General features: G+C 37.1%; 1 protein-coding gene and 1 long non-coding RNA gene across 2 annotated transcripts in view; one reads left to right on the plus strand and one right to left on the minus strand.

Moving 5' to 3' along the window:
* The first annotated feature begins 207 nt into the window (after window positions 1-207).
* The window catches only part of LOC134795491 (uncharacterized), a 44,272-nt gene continuing 26,036 nt past the window's right edge, over window positions 208-18,443 (plus strand). Inside the window, exons 1-2 of the long non-coding RNA XR_010144820.1 lie at window positions 208-490; window positions 4,516-4,681. This is a non-coding gene — a long non-coding RNA (uncharacterized LOC134795491). The remainder of the gene's footprint in view (window positions 491-4,515; window positions 4,682-18,443) is intronic.
* LOC134795869 (uncharacterized) lies at window positions 12,864-15,876 on the minus strand (the record flags this gene model as incomplete). Its single annotated transcript, XM_063767799.1, has 2 exons — window positions 12,864-13,226; window positions 15,041-15,876. A coding segment is annotated over one exon (831 nt), but the record flags the coding sequence as incomplete, so codon positions are not given.

The following is an 18,443-nucleotide window of genomic DNA, read 5'->3' on the forward strand; positions in this document are numbered from 1 at the left end:
AGATTACCAGTTCGCCGGACGGCCGGACGATATCAGCAGTTGTTCGGAGCTGTCAAATTTTGCGTTTAACTGGCAGGCCGATATCGTCCGGTGGACTGGTAATCAGTGGGCCCCTTAATCATAATGTCGATTTTGAGTCAAAATTTGGAGCGTTTACTATTATTATTACTTACTTACTATTATATATAAATGCATCTTTAGCTAAGCACTGCACCTGGTTAGAAAGTAGTCAAAAAAGTTGCTTTTTGGCGCGTTATGAAAGATGCTTTCGCCTGTTTCAGTGCGAACTTTTAGTTGTTTTTCCGCGCCCTCCACTTGCCACTCGCGGCTGCGAGGGCGCGCTCGGCTGAAACTCAGTGTTGCTCTGAATGGCCCCGCGTACGGACCCGCCCGCGCGTCTGTCGGCCGATGAAAGCACGCGGTAGAAAGTCGATCGCTACGGGCTGTGTTCTTCGTGATTAAAACTTGTGATATTTGCGGTTGGATTGTTGTTAATTTTGGTAATTTTCATTATCAGGTATTATAAGCACTTAAAAGGACTTACTTTTTGTCCAAAATTTTAATTTTTACTTATGCAAAAATAGGGAATTGATACTTACCTACAATAATAGTCCCTTCTATTTAGGGTTGCCAGATCGAAAGGCGCTATTATCGGGAAACAATATCAATTTTTCGGGATTTTGGGACTTAAGTCGGAAAAAAAAATACATTCAATTTTTTTTTTTTTTTTTTTTTTTTTATTGGAAAAAGGTAAACATTTGACCACAATCTCACCTGATGGTAAGTGCCGATGCAGTCTAGGATGGAACATGCTTACCTAAAAGATGTCTATTCACTCTCGATTTTGAAATTAAAGTAATTGTATTAAAAACAACGATATTTTACATTATTGGCACTACGTCAGCTCGCTCGCTCGACGACAGTTCGGAACTTGAAATTATTGTTTTATAACGTGAAGCTGTTTTTCGGGACAGTTTACACTTTGTCGGGAATCGGGAACACATGCTAAAAATCGGGAGACTCCCGCCAAATCCCGACCATCTGGCAACCCTACTTCTATTATAAGCTACAACCGAGATATAAAAAAATGATATTAAATAAAAAAAAGTTATAAATAGATGAGGATACGTACCTAAATCACGTAGGTAGGTATATACCTAATAGTCTCCAAATTATTATAATATTTTATTCAAATACATGCAAAATCATGAATACGTACATGACAATAACTTGTAATAGCGCCATAAATTAATCGATGGAATTACAATAATAAAACAATAATAGATTTAACAAAAATAAAAAAGTTCGAAAAGTAAGTATGTAGGTAATTAATTGCGCGGCACAGATAATTAATAGAATCATTAAGTTAAAAACTACGTATCTGTACATGATGATATCTGCTAGCTAGAAATGAATGGTTAATTAAAGAAATACACTCACGCAAGCAATATCTTACTAGGTACTTGGATATCTATTTATGTGAAAAAATTCCTAGTTTATAGGTTAGTCACCTAAATATAAAATACGGATATCCCTTTAACCCGTGGAGCGCCCTACTGTCACACGTGTGATGGTAATTAGTATAGGAGTTCCATACTACTGTGATTCTGGGGCGATGCACGGGTTAATGTGTGTGGTCTTGGTGTAAAATTATTGTTCATATTTGTAATGTTCGGACGATCATGATGAGAAGAGAAGCATTATTTTGATATTTATGTAAATTTACTTATAGCGTATTTTTTATCATGAAATAAAGAAATCTAATGTACATACCTACGTAATGTGATAAAACTGATAAATTCAAAATTATGTATACTGTTTTTGTTAGAATTTTACAATAACTTCTGGTCTCATTTAAAAAAAGTGCCGTCTGCATTGTGTCTTCAATCCTCGATGTCATTTATCTTACGGGGTGTAAATGGCTATAATAGATTACCTTATAATATAATAATAAGTAGGTATATAGGTAATTAATTACATACCTATTCATTGAACAGGTGTACTTTTACGGGTCACCTAATCCTCATTTTCCTAGCGTTAGTCTCGGCTTTAAGCTAATAAATGTAATTCTGTAATTTAAATATTGAGAGCTCTACTTATTTAATCACCTGTACCTTCAGATCCGTAATTAAGCTACAAAACGACACACCTCTCTTAAGGAGATAGGGGAGTGTACTCGAGCTTTCCTCCGTGGGTTTTGACCCTATTATAGCAATGATTTATTCAACACAGATTAACACATTCGCTGCGTTACGGGAAGCATTTGGCCGTATTTGACTTTCCGCCGGTGTGGCAGCTATCTGCACTTGTCTTACCCCCGGTGTGGCGGTGGTTTTTCTATGTTCCCGTGTGAGTAAGAAAAAGATGACTATACTCCCGATATCCTTACTTCAAGTATATTCTATTGCAAAAGAAAAAATATACGGGAAGTATTTTTGCGTAACGCACTGAAAGGTATTTTTTTTTCTCTGGCGCGGCACGGGTACTATAGCCTAAAAAGCAATACAGTCCGACACAGATAATTTCATTACTATTTAGATTTCAAAATTTCGTTACAATTGGGTAAATTTTGGAGGAGGAAATAGCCGAGTACGAAACCTCGTTTTTTGATATGTTTCGCTAAAGTTTGCAGTTGGCTCGCACTAATTTTAGGAGCCGCCGTCATTAGCCCGACGGATATTTTCACCTAAAATTCTCAAATCCGAGAAGGGGCTCAGCTCCCCTCTATCCTCTTAAGAACTCGATAGGATGTCTACGATACAAAATAAGATGTCACGTCCATGATTACTTATCGGTAATCCGCTTACCAACCCACATACGCAGTTTGCCAGTACCCGTGAATAAATATGTACTTTTACACGGTGTGTACTTGCCGTAAAAGCTAAACAAGTGACTATGAATCGACAGCTCGAATTTCATATAGAAAGCTTGGAATATGTAGGTAGGTCTAAGCAAGGTGTTTTGCATTGTCATATTCTTATCATAGTGTAGGTTATGAAGTAATTTATTCTATACAAATAGGTTCATGTTACACGTTTCGTTACGTGAATTTTGAGTAATTGGAGATTATTTCACAGTCTACCGATTTTTTGTATCGTGAAAGTGTTAGCACAGTGGGTTTAATGTCAATGAAGTCAAGCTTACTTAATGTAACTTATATCTTGCTAATGACAACTTACCTACGTTGCGTGTTTGACTTTAAGTGGGTAGAGTTACATAGAGCCCGTATTACTGAAATTAATTATTCACAAAAAATTCTTCACTGTTCTTGATATCGTGGAAGTATGTTTCCATTGAATTTGAATAGGTGTCCTGTTCAAAAAATTATATACTTAACATACTTACATGTCACCGGGCAATTATAATCCATCTTCATTAAGATAAGAAAAGTAAATCCGCATCGCACGACCAAAGTGACGACAAAAATATAGCGCCGATATTTTTTAATTGATTCACAATAAAACAAAACGGAAGCCTACAATTGCTTTTATGAGCTTTTGTAACAAATTGGCAATGATCACGCATTTGATCCTGGAAAGACCAAATCGTTATAATTCGCATCCGATAAACCCAAGGGTCATATGTGCCATATCACACTATTCCATTATTCACATTATTCTACCGAAGATATACCTACGAGTACTTACTGTAGTTACGATCGGCATGATTGTGCAAATTCACTTTGCATTTGCGGTACTCATTAACATGATTCACTACATAATGGCACCTAAATGATACACGATGCTTCAACCTATTGAGAAAAGCAGTATGCGTTTATTAAACTCTTATGTGTTACTACCTTTTAAATATTTATCTCCGCATGGACAAGAACAGAGAGCACCGACACGCCTTCACTTTCTCCGCTTGTAATCTTTCTAAAACATTCTTAGATATTATTATATCACACACCCACATTTGTAGATATATGGCATTTGTTGTATTAATGGCGATTCACACGTATTTTTGTAAGCGGTTATTAAACGTTGCGCTAATACCTGCAGGCAACTTATGTAACTAATATTAATGGAGTTTCCCATCAGTAATTAAATATTGCAAATTTGACCTGTAGTTACTCTTTAGAAGTTAATTTACGATGGTTAAACAGGGCTTAGAAAAATTACGGTATTTCAAATTTCAACGGTATTTACTAAAAATACTTTGAATGTTAACTTCGGTGATAATTTCGTGGCGGGCTCTTTGTACGTTCTGGATTTTGGGCTTTCATTTTAGACTGACTAAAGTCTGTTATACTTTCTCAACGAATACCTACAACTAAAAATGAAGGCGGTTAAAAACTTAAGCGAGCCGCGGAGCCTTTAGCTTTGACTCTAGGTAGTCTAGTACTAAAAAAATCGATTTGTTAATCAAGGTATCTCCTCTAGCAGCAATATTCAAATTATAAATTTGAGGCCGTTTTTAGGCTTCTGCTGCAAATAGTAAGTCCTTTTAAGTACGCTCATTTAACTTAGTTTTATTTTATTGAATACATGTTTAGTGCATATTTTCTTAATTCAGTTTTTCAGAACTAAGACAATACCTAGTGTTACGTGTTATCCTAAAGCCAGTGACAGTCGGATGGACGTGCAGTTGAGATCAAGTGAAAGTCGGTAATTTCCCGGTGTGGGAAGGAAGCAACAATGGATCACCTGTTCCGCCAGCGGCGGATAAGCGTGCCCAAGCGGTGAGTTACGATTAACCTTTTACACGAGCAATTATAATTTTACTACACTACTGAGTTGGTGAAATTTTCTCAACTTCGCTAAAGCTCTGCAGCATTGCCAATGCTCATAATTCGGCAAACCAATAAGTACTTAGGCAGTTTAATGCTGCATTAATCGATATCCTTTATAATTCTATTACACTTTAAGTACCTACCTAGATGTGTGCGTTAATATTTTTCCCGGTCAATTAGAGTTAAGAACCCTATCTTAAGAACAACTCCATTTATTTAATATCTTATACAGTATATAAATACGACATATCGACTCGACGTTTTTATGGCACGTCTCGTTTCTGTAAAGAAATTAAAGAAATAGAACCCGTTTCGCAAACAATTTGAAGCCTTAGTTTTAGTGTGCATAGGGTGTAAAATAGGTTAAGATTAAATTGGATTTGCCTTTATTCTATTTAATCCTCGCCAAACGCATTTTCTCTCGACAAAGACGCGCAATCCGCTTTCCACCCGGACACGGCGAGTCGATTGTAACAAAACCTCTCGGATAAAACATCGATTAAGCGATTTAGATTCGATTATCTTGTCGATTATACTTACAGATGGGTAAACAGTGGCTTCCTGCGGGTGAATGACACCGGTCGCAATGTTTTTGTCGCGATCTCGCACATTGTTGTCGGTAACTACAGTACTGAGTACAGTCGTCGAAAATATATCTATTCTTATATAATTCCGTAACCGTAAAAAGTCAGTTGTAAATTTTACCTACCTATTATTAGAACTCGTTAATGAATTTCAACCACATTTTCAGGTTGAATTTCGAAAAAAACATTTTCTGAGTAGAGTTCTACAACCTTTGAAGTGTATGTTCAGTAAGGAGAATACGGGTAAGTGTGGCTGCCGGGTAAGTGTTAGGGCCTTCATACCGGGGCCTATTTACACATTGATTAGCATTTAGTTAGAATTCATACATTTTCACAGTTACCCGTATTGACTTTATGTGCGTTTGAATTTGGTTGTCCTCAATGTCCTCATGAATATGGATCAATACAATTGGGATTATTTTTCAATTTCTTGAAAATAAATTATTTTATTTATGAGCACAGGATCGACAGTGAAATATCTTGTCATATTGCTTCTTTCACACATCCTATTTACTTACAGAGGCGCGAAAAGCTCGTTTGCCTAAATATTTTATTTCTTTAATCAAACAACTTATACGTACCTAAACTGTTTTTACCTACAATGACAGCAAAGTATGACATACTTAGGTAGACTTATATCGACCCGGATATGAACCGTGATTACCTCTTGTATTGTTTTCGAGTTCCCGATATTCGATAGTCGATATAAATTTAGTGAAACTAACCGTGAATCATTCAAAACTGTTATGACATAGGTAATTCTAGTTCCGAATTATTTTACCAAGTTTTGTTAATGACTGTACCTCAGAAGTCAGAACCTATCAATGTCATCTTGCTAATAGAACACAGTTTTATGTGAGAATCTTCTATCTCTCCGCTGTAAGCTTGTGCCACATATGGGCAACAATTAATCTGATTAGCATAAACAGTAACTTTCTAGGAATGGTTTCTTGTCTTCGTACCATTATGTTCTCCGAAGAACATTCCCTGTTTACTGTAATTGCTAGTAATTGAGAAAAACGCTCCCGTCTCCGAGAGGGCGGAAGTTTATTGTATGGCGGTTAATCGCGGCTTACAAATAATACTTCCGTATGATAATTATAGTTTACATTTCGTAATAATGTCATTGTAACGATGAGGAGTAGGCAAAGAATACCAAGAATAATTTACTTCACTGCACTGACGTACCTAAGCTGAACAGAGGAAAATACCAATATTTTAAAATTTTATAACATTTGCGATGGTTAGGCGGGAGAATCTACCCATAAATGCATAGTGTTGCCAAATGTCTACAAAGCATTAGACAGCTCACAGATTAAAAAAAAGGCTTACGTTCTTGAACGCATCTTTATACCAAACGTCAAGTAGTAGGGTGATGATCTAAGGGTTAAATTTACGCAATATTTTTAATTCATAAAAATTACATTCGTTTTAAGACAACAAGTCGGAAAGCTTGGTAAAATCCAGAAGTTGATAATTTTAGTATGTGATTTTGAACGGTGTTTTCGGGGTTTGTAATTATTTTATATTTAAAAACTTTACCATAGGTATATCACAAATAGTGTACAGTCACCTGCAATAATATGTTACTCTTCGAAGGCCGCAAAAATATGTGACACGCTCTTATGACTCTACGAATAAGATCGTGTCAGATATTTTTGCGGCCTTCGTTGTGTCACATATTATTGCAGGTGACTGTACCTTTCTAATGGTAGTAAAAAAAATCATATATCTATTACTGAAAATTAAATATTTACATAAATATGATTTAGCCAATTCAACTTCTAACACTGATTTCGCAGTGAAAATCGAAGTTATATTTTTTTTTTACTATTTTTCCTAGAATTGGCAAACAATTATGTGATACATATATAAATTTCGGGCAAAAAGAAAAAAAACATGCATTTAAGGGTTAAGCACATACCTAATGTACCTACATGTGGACGAATTTACGTTCTGTGTTTGAAGATGGAGCAGAATTGGTAGTAGGTAGGTACCTAGAAAGTTTGTAAATAGTACCTATTACCACTTGAATTAGAAGTAGCCACGTTACTTCAATATGGTCATAGGAATTAGTAAATGTGCCACTTGGTTCGATACAACCGCGTTCCACCGCAGCAATGTTATAAAGCAGTTTTGGTTGTATCAGACAAGCTGTATAAATTCACTGGCATAGAGAAGAAATACCTTGGAATTGGCAACATCATTGCAAAATCAAGATTGTCCGTACGACTCAACCTATTTAAGTGTACTAATGAAATGGACATCGTTAATAAATTGCTGTGTATATTAAATGCACGAGAAAACTTCTTCGTCGTGCTCCACTTGCGACGGCTTAAGTTTCTTCTGCAATAAAACTGCATTATGGACACTTGAATACTTAACGTACAAATTTGTAAGACAGGTGTAATAAAAACAGCACGATTACTCGTTATATTGCGATAACGCTATGGTATCAAAAATTAAGAGGCATTAAATTACAATGAATTAAAATTGAAAATTGAAATCGAAACTCATACCGTCCGGTGATATTTAATTTAGTGGACACCGTAAAATGAAATTGCCTAGCAAATTGTACGCAATTTGCAGTCGCTGCGCTGTGATAAATAAGAAAATAAGTATTAATTTATGGATTCGCCGAGTACTTCTTAATCAAACAAATCAAGCTAGGCATAAAATAACATTATAGGTGTGTATGAATGTATAAATTTTGTACAGCAAGTGTTTTTAATCAGACAGCTAATATTCGGTTAAAATAATTTACCAGAATAAATACGTTCGCATTTATGTCAATAACATATAAGTATAACCTATTTTAAAGGGGCCTATAGACACAGAATAAATAATAGTACTACCATACAGAAAGGAAACTTCCTACAAAACCGAAGTTTGACAGCGGTTGAGGGTCGAATCATGCTGTCCCTTTCGGCTATTTAGGGTTGTCAAAATTCAAGCCATTATCTTATCTATATCTTATCTGTGGTCGTGAACGCAAAGGGACGTCAAGTTGTGTCAACCCTAATAATTGCTCTGAGCAATGCTGAGCCGAGCGGAGCCGAGTTTGGCCGAAGTCAGGAGTTTCGCACCCCTGCCATAGGTTACCAGTTCGCCGGACGATTTCAGCCTGTCATTTAAACGCAAAAGGTGACAGTTCCGAACAACTGGGCTAGGCTCCTTAACTCTACCTCATAGCGACACAGTGAATAATAGGTACTTAAGTAAATCAATATGCGCCATTTGTGTGCCTGCCGAAAATATTACGCATGCAGACAAGCGTCCGTAATGTTAAATTTCTGTATTTTCGGAGAGAGTTGGTTCTACATGGCGGACTCAAGGCTCTCGTAATGTCGCTATGTTAAATTATACCTGTACCTGCCCCTGGCTTTGTTCACACGTGGCCGTACACGAAAACCCGTCCGAGTAAACACTTTCCCCGACATTATATCATGAGATTCATGAGATGGAATCCTAATGCAAAATTACTAAAATTTTTAAACCAAGGATAAGATAATGTGAATAATTTGTTAGTATTGTTACCCTTGTCAATGTCATGATGATGATACTATTACAGCCGCCTTTAGGTATTGTAATAATTGAATTTACATCATTTGTATCATTATCATTACGTTCATGATCGTGTTTACTTCTGTCGCTATGAATGAAGGGAGGAACCAACTACATATTATATAATGGGACCGGGAGTTTCGAACACTAATACTTTAGAATACCTACGATTCATTGTGTGCACTTTGCCATAAGTAATAAACATAGATAAGTGTCTAATACCTATGACCTACTCGTATGTAATTTGTTCCCCTAAAAATAGCAGGTAGGTATGTAAATAGCAAAAATTGCGTAATTGCTTGATTCATAATGAAAATGATGTACCTATGATTAATTTATTGTGCGTCTATTTTTAATATTTGGTGATCATTATTTTCCAATTAAAAGTACGAGTATGTTTTAAGTAATCCAATAAATAGATCAGTTCCTATAAAAATTAAACTAAATAAAAAACAATATAGAACGTTCGAATAAGCATGTAATTAAAATATGTATGCCGGTAAGACTATTAACCACATGCGGTCTTGTTAATGACATAGTAGTTAATACTACGATAATTAATATTGATTCTTTCACACAATTAACCTATATTGAAGTTTCTTCGACCTCCTGCGGCAGATCGTTTTCATACTTCAAATGAGCCATGCATTGACTTTAATTGAATCCCAATGAATGTTTTTGACACACTTCCGTCTCACATAGTATAATTAATTAATTGCTCTATTGTTTTAGATTAATTGTGCGAACATAAGAGATTTCTCCGAGCCGTTGACATGTATCACTCATTTAATGTGCGAACTATACATGGTGAACTAAAGGCTCCGTAATATACTTATACATATTTGTCTAAAGATAAAATAAACGTACAGGGACCTACTGCGAATACTTATCTTAATTTTGAAGGTAAGTATTTGTAGGGCGTACTATTCAACTTGGTTCCTGAGTTTATCAATTAATTAACTATTAAATCTAAAGTGATCGTGTTTAAAATGATTCTTTAGGCGCATTTTTGGATTTGTAACCTCATAGACTTTGTATATCGGAGTGATTCCTCGCGAAGCCATTGGCCCTAGAGGACAGGAGGTCTAGGTCGATGATTCGCGTAATATCCGCCGGACAGTTAGCTCCACGCTTCACTTCCTACCCTCACCGACGTCGGCAATTTTAACATAATTACTCCATAATGCGGATGTTAGGAACTGTTATAAGTTACCGATTCATGCATATCAGTAGATGTGGAGCTATCGGATCGATGATCGATCGATAATGAGCAACAGCACGCCTTTAGAATACATGCAGAGCTTAATTGGCGAGGCGCGAAAACTAGCAACAAACACATTAACATGATAACAGGTTAGCTTGTTTTTCATTTCAATTCAACCCCATTAGCGGCAATAAAATTCTTCGTTTTTTAATCCCTTTCCTGTTATGATTATAATTGATGTCGAAGCTACCTACAGCGTGGATATTATTGAACGAGAAAAACTTCGAACTGCGATTCCGTTAGATACAAGTCGAGCCCAGCCTCAACAAAGGGCTGCCTCCAAAGATGGAACTGATTCAATTCGTATTATTCAATCTACCGATATTATTAGATTATTACACAAAAATAGATATTGGATATATACTTATACTGAGATATTGGATGCCTTTGGAACTGGTTCAATGTGGTTTGATTCTACATTCTAGATTATGCACTCTTGAACAAAATAGTCATTGTTATCCATCAGAGAAAGTACCTATCTCCCACAGATCTACAATAAACGTTGCTCCCTGCTTTTTCCGCCTAACCTCAGTTAGATAAATCCGGTTTTTCTTCAATTATGCCAATTTGTGATAATCATGTCGTTACTTAGTACTTTTATCATGGGAAAGCTATCCTACGGCGGCGGCTTGCAGGCAGTAGCCCTAACGACGTGATGCGAACAGTCGTTTGACCAACTTTTTTGCAATCACATTCAGGCTAACTCGCTTTTCTCACAACTGCAGAGCCACTCACAATACGCATTTCCCAGTCAAACAGCTTATGTGAGAACAAAAAACTTGCGTATGTTCTTTGCCGTTTAATATGCATTTAGTTTACTCGTAACAAGCTTTCCACATCATTTGAGCAACTTCTTTTGTGACTTGTTAAAAAGTAAACAAAATAGCCCACGGAAACCTGTAGGTATATGTTTCTGCTTTTGGTTTCGTTTGCAAAATTACCAGCTTTGTTTCATTGTGAAAATCGCACTTATATAACTCGCTAAGTACTTTAATGTCAGTAGACTAGAAAGAGATAATCTTCACGGGTAATTCATCTCCTCGCCATTAGGCGTCGTGTGGCGCTGGATTATCACTAAACAAATGAGCAGCGTTTAACCTGTCACTGGTTGTCAACGACAACGTCGACAACCTAGATGTTTTCTATAAGATATTCAATCTAAACAATGCTTCTTTGTCCGTGAAATGCGTTCGTTTAGAGCATCCGACTTAGAAAGTCCGAGTATTTCCGATCTCGTTTCGGTTGTTATTGAAATACGAGCGTCGCGGCCCGTGCCTTTGTTGCCGGACACTACGCGTGTAGAGTTCCTAAATTGAGTAACAGTTCGATAATTTCTTTCTCGAACCGATGCATGAATTGAGTTTTTGTAATCCCGAGTTACCGTTCGGTATTCGGATAGTTAGCTGGGTAATTGTCTTCTGTATAACTCGGCTATTGGGTCGATGCGCCATTATTTTAAGGTTAAACAAACTTACCTGAAGTGAAGTTTGACCATAATTATACGAGACGTTACATCCGAAAAGATTTATTGTCACTCTGTAGTTCACTCTCAATGTATCAGGCATTGCACATTAGTTTAAAGCTAGAAAATAGAATAAAAAGTACTAAAATGACTACCTTCCCCCACTCCTGCCTCACCGTCACCCGGTTCTTGCGCCCGAGTTCGTGTCATTGTTTTAGAGATACTTAAGTGCCATTTTGCGACAGTTTTGGGTATCATTTTTTGAGCCTCGGAGAAAAAAATTGCAGGGCAGGGCGGGTGATAAATCTTTTCGGATGTAACGTCTCGTATAATTATGGTCAAACTTCACTTCAGGTAAGTTTGTTTAACCTTAAATTATACTACGACGTTACATCCTCAAGATTTATTGTCACTCTGTAGATGTTTAGCGCCGAGCAAAAACTGGCACTTAAGGGAAAGTAGCAAGACCGAATAAAATAAATGTATATGTGTAATCAAATTTGTATTTTCGAATTTAGCATTAATTCGTTAAATTACATACAGTGCCTATTATAGTAAACTAATACTAGGTATTTACTAATCAACGACTTGTACTACAGTATCATTGTCCCCATTACATACAGCCTCTGCAAAAATGTTGCTATCTTCTTCAATTACCGGCCTATTATAAAACTTTGCGAATACCAGAGAATTCTTTGACCAGCCAGCTGACTTTTTGATAAGGTCTACAGATACCCCTTTTCGACTGGCTGCTGATGTAGACGCATGACGACAACTGTAGGCTGAAAAAACTGAAGTATCTATTCCGCTTGCTGCCAATACAGACTTTATCCAACGGCTAATGGTTGAAGGGCTCGCGTTGTGGACTGGACTTTTTGTTGTTAAAATCAACTTGTCTGTTTTGGTTAAATGTCTAAATTGAGTGGTCTTTTCCATATATGCAATTAGGCATTTAGCGGGACATACCTCGACCTTATGAGGAAAAAATGGAATAATTAGCCGGGGCATAGATCTACCCGGAGCTGAAGTTTTAATTAGGTCATTAATTACAATTTCAATATTCTTTTCATTTACCTTGATATTGGATAAGCTAATAAGGGCTAGCGTCTGCATACGTTGTCCTGTAGACAACGCAAGAAGAGCTACCAACTTTTTTGTAATTCTTTCTAAAGGCAAGTCCTCATTAGGATGCCAATTACAGACTTGGTCTAAAACTAGATTAGGGTCCCAGGTTGACTGATATTTTGGAAACGCAGGTTTTGTTTTAAAAACACCTTTTATGAACCTAGCGACCCTTTCATCATTACTGAACTTTTTGCCCAATATCAAGGAAAGTGCAGAACGAACTGTATTTAAAGTGGAGTAACTTGCACCGGCGTTATATTCAGCCGTAAAAAACGCAAGAATATCAGGAATATTGGTGGAGTAGATACTTATGTTATTTTTTGAACAAAACGTCCACCACTTTTTGTATCCACTATTATACTGATTTAAAGAGTTTTTTGATAAAGATGATATTAAAATATCAATTGTGTCTAGATTTAGATTTTGTCTTCTAAATGCTTCCCGGATAATAGTGATGCCACCAGGGAAAGGCGACTCCAGAGAGGGTGTCTCTTCCTGAAAGGAGAAAGAAGCAACTCAGGCTCGGGATTGAAATATATCGGTTTATGTTTGGAGAGCTTCATGAAAATTGGGTACCAGGGTTGACTGGGCCAGTCCGGAACGACCATTACACCTGTAGCTTTTTCATTTATGATTTTCCTCAGACTTTTGAGAATAAGCGAGAAAGGCGGAAAAGCATAAAAGAAAAAGTTAGCCCAGTTTTGCGTAAATGCGTCAATATCAAATGCCTCAGGGTCGCGTTTCCATGAAATGTACTTGAGGCGTTTATTATTTAATCTGGACGCAAACAGGTCAATTTCAGGAAATCCAAAGTAACGTGTAATTTTTTGAAATGCTAAGGGAGATAAACTCCATTCGGTATCAATATTGCGATGACGAGATTCTTCGTCTGCCTCAACGTTGTCTTTGGATTTAATGTATGACGCATATATGTATAACTGGCGGGACTCGCACCACTGCCATATCTTACGAGTAATATTATTTAGATGAATATACTGTACTCCGCCAAATTTGTTTATGTATGATATGGCAGTGGTATTGTCAATGCGTAGTAATATTTCTACGTTGTTAAGATTCCGAGCAAAACATTTTAATCCATTAAAAGCTGCAAGCAGCTCGAGAAAATTTATGTGTCTTTTAGCCTCCTGTGGGCTCCAAAAACCTCCGGTTCTTTCACCGTTACAATATGCTCCCCAGCCTGTCAAGGATGCGTCTGAGAAAATTTCTAAAATAAATTTGCCTTCTCGGATTTGGTTATATGCAGTTAAAATTTTATTTTTCCACCATATAAAGTCAGGATTAAGGTGAGCCCCAATACTAATAAGGCTATCATAGTTGTCTCCCGATTTTTGTAAAGCAAGAAATTTTTCACGCTCTAAGGGTTTGGTGTAAACCCACCCATAAGCAATCGCTGGACAGGCTGAGCATAATTGACCTAAAAGCTTGGCGAAATCACGTATAGTGATTGATTTTTTATTGTGGATATATTTGAGGCAGTCTACAGTTTTTTGTCTTTTCTTATTTGGTAAGCCTAGACGCATATTAACAGAGTCTAACTCAAAACCGAGATAAGTCTGAACTTGACTAGGTATTAATTTACTCTTAGTCTGGTTTATTACAAAACCTAGATTTTTTAGTATATTAACGGTTTCCGTAGCGCAAGTTAGGCATTCATCATAAGTACCGCCTAAACATATAATATCATCTAGGTAAATAGCTAGTACGTAGCCTTTGCTTCTTAGAACCGCCGTCACTGGTTTGAGTAACTTGGTAAATATATATGGCGCCAAGGAGAGGCCGAAAGGTAAACACTGAAATTCAAAGGTATTTCCCTGAAATTTGAACCTCAGAAACTTTTTGCTCTTAGTATTAATTGGGATCAAAAAATATGCGTCTTTTAGGTCTATGGTGGACATAAAACAGTTTTTTGTCATAAGCTTTGTCACCGTTCGCACATCTTCCATTTTAAAATGTTGATGTGCAATGTGTTTATTTAGGTTTTTAAGATTAAGTATGAAACGATTAGAGCCATCTGGTTTTGGAGTAAGAAAGATACTAGATAAAAACTGTCCAGGTATATCTTTACACTCTATCAACGCGCCTAAGTCCTTTAATTTATTAATCTCGCAATTGATTTGCTCAATTTCTAGAAAGCTAAAATTGTTATTTGCTGGAAACACATTTTGCATGACTGGGCTATTGAAAGGTATGACTAGTCCTTTCACATAGCTCAAAACTACCTGATCGTCAGTAATATTACACCATTCATTATATAAATATTTCAGTCTACCCGCATGGGGTACATTTACCTCTATTAGGCTTTTGGGGTCTTGTTGGGCGGCTTGCGCGTCGATTGGGCTTGACGATCGGGAACTGGCGGACGGTACCGGTATTGCTGGTGAGGGTAGCGCGGTCTCGGCCCACCCTGTCTGGGTGCTCGTTGAAAATGTTGAAATTGGTATTGGTAGTATGTTCGGGGTGGGCCCCTCCAGTTTCCCTGGTTGGGATATTTCCTAGACGTAGACGCGATAGCGTTGACCTCTTTACGCTTCACTTGCAGCCCTGATGTTTCCGCTGTTTTTGTGGCTTTTATTTTTTCCCCTAGGTTTTCACCAAACAGGTAGGTATCCCTTTTTACGTCCGATATAATGTTGACAAACTTTTTGTCAAGAGTTGTGGTTATGAGTTTTCTTCTCCTAGTGGTCTGATCGTGATGAAGGTCTAGGAAAATCTGGCTAGCTTCAGAAAGTTTCTTTAGTATTTCGACTTTATCTAAGTTTTCTTTGATTACCGCTGAAGCTAGATTTGTGAGCTCAGAAATGCCTAGGCCCAGTTGGTTTTGCTCTTTTTCTAATAATTTGTCACGATATCTGACTGATTCGTTAAGCACCGATATAATCTCAGGATTTAAAATAGGAGCTTTGGCCAAACGAAAGTTATCCGGTATCAGGTGCTTTTCAGGCAGTTTTTGCTTTGCATCTTTCTCTAGGCCATCAACGAGTACCCGGCCCCAACGTTTAGAGATTTCATCAGGTATTTTTGGCCCATATATTTCTTCTTTTCCCTTCGGGTCCCCGAGGGCCTCTAATATATCAGACGGCAATGTTTGTGATGTATCGGTCTCGGTGGTGATACCGGCATCAGCCGATACCGTTTCATTGACGTTACTGGGTACGCCGGCATTAAGAGCTGGGTCCGCTATCGGTGTAGGTTGCATGATCACCGATTTAGGCGTTGTATCAGGAATCGAGTGTTCCGAATCAGACCACGGTATTAGGGGCACTTCGTCTTCATTACCTGGATTGTGAGGGTAATCGTACGGTTCTGGGTAGTACCCATCATAATTATTGTATTCTGTAAAGACGATAAAAAACAATTTTTAAGTCTCTGAACATAGGCTCGCTATGCCGCTGGACTAGTGTTTTTAAGTCACTGGGTATAGGCTCGCTATATCGCTGGACTGAAACTTTTGAGTCACTGGGCATAGGCATGCTATGACGCGGGACTGCTAGTTGGCATATCTAGGCTTAAAATGGCTCGAGTAACCTTTTAATACTTTTAACAAGTTTATGTTATGACATTAAACTATTTATTATCTAATGTCCATGTTATACGATGAAAATCTTTCGTTTACAGAACCATTACTACCTAAAATGTAATTTTTAATAAAGTAAACAACGAACATTGATAATCCGGTAACAGTACAAAGGACATAAAAAAAAAGAATCTTTGTTTATATAGATTCGTTCGAGTTTGAATCGAAGCATTAAGTTTTTCTCCGATTTAAGAGGGTAGATTCAATTTATTACGCATTCCACAGTATTTTGTCGTAGTGACAATTAATGCATGATAGTTTGAATTCATTAGGTACTTACTATTGTTCTATTTAAACAAAAAAGACACTAACCTTCGTCTGTTGCCGAGTCTGATGATGAACAACGGTTGAGTCGATCTTCTAATCGCCTAATCTTTTCTTTTAAATGACGATTTTTATCCTTACGTTTACGTTTTCCCATTATAACTGCTTTGTGCGATCCAAAGAAAAGGATACGATATTTCGGAATGACTAAGTTACGTAACACGATGTTGCAATGCCCGCACAAAGAAAGAGAATGACACGAACTCGGGCGCAAGAACCGGGTGACGGTGAGGCAGGAGTGGGGGAAGGTAGTCATTTTAGTACTTTTTATTCTATTTTATAGCTTTAAACTAATGTGCAATGCCTGATACATTGAGAGTGAACTACAGAGTGACAATAAATCTTGAGGATGTAACGTCGTAGTATAATAGTAAGGACTTTCGACGTGTGCATCTCTCATTACTCGGCGCTAGAGCGGCAACCATAATTTAAAATCTGAACTTGACTTGTTTTTGCTTATATCCCATTGCATTTCGCTCGATTTTACTTAACTTGTGTTTTAGAGCAAGATACAGACTGAACAACTTTCACTATGGGATCTATGGGACCAACCTTATTATCGAAAAAAAAAATGTCTGTCACTAGAAAACATTGCTAAACAGCCGAAATGTAAATAACAGCTGAATTTTATCAGTTTTATCACTATTTCTTGCCCCATATTAAAAGTTGTTCAATATGATTTGTCTACCTTTGCCCTGAGAGTAAGTTTAAATGAATATCAAATCAAAACAGATTATAAAAGTTCGGATGCTATTCTTAATCTAATTCTGGTTCCGTGCCGTGGTCGCTGTAATTGGTTCGAACTTGACGCTAATGCAGGTCAACCGGAAAGCCAATACAAACAAGACTTACCCCGGTATTGTGTTAACTTCGAGAAATCGTAATTTGAGATGAAAGTTCACGTCAAATTACGAATATGTTATTAGAAATCTTGTTTTTTAACACAGAAGATGAAAACATGCAGAGCTATTATATTATACTTAATAATAAATTGCATTGTAAAAGTAATGTGTGTACATTGTGTAGACAAGTCGTTGGTTATTAGTAAACACCTTAGGAATATTTACGAGTATTTTATAGAGATGCCCCGAATAGTGGTTTTGGCCGAATACCGAATATTCGGCCCCTCTCTCGGCTGAAGCACCGAATATTCGGCATGACATTTGTACATTTTGAGTCACATTTATTACGAAAACTATTTGCCAACAAAGCACAACGTTTACTAAGATTTAATCTTTGTTGCTCAGAACTAGTGAATATAGACACAGAATCAAAATCGAACCCATGATAAAAATAATATTATTAGTAACCAACAAATGCTAAAAAAAACCGTCTTCCTATTTAACAACTTTCCAAGAAAACATTTTGTACATTAAATTTAGTGGTTCGCGGTTATTTTTATTGTGTAATTTATCTTTTTAGGTAGGTGTAAGAGATATTCGGTATTCGGCCGAATACTGATATTCGGCAATGTGGACGAATAGGCCAAATACCGAATATTTGCCGAATATTCATGGCATCTCTAGTATTTTAGGTATTAAAACAAGTATGTTGTGGTTAGGTTCTCTATAAAAGTAGGCAGTAGGTACTTTCTTTACTTTTAGTGACGTTTTGTATTCAATTGTGACTCGTGGTCGGCCTAAAAGAAAATACAAGTATGGTAATTTAAATGAATGACCCTTGTATGCAGATGGCGGCGGTTGGATGCTCGGCGCGTGCGCGTGCCGGCGCAAGTGTGGCAGCGGGGCGCGCGCGCATCGCTTTCGACCAACGACACGTCATTATATTAAAGT

Source organism: Cydia splendana, chromosome 12 (genome assembly GCF_910591565.1).
Source record: "Cydia splendana chromosome 12, ilCydSple1.2, whole genome shotgun sequence".
Taxonomy (NCBI): domain Eukaryota; kingdom Metazoa; phylum Arthropoda; class Insecta; order Lepidoptera; family Tortricidae; genus Cydia; species Cydia splendana.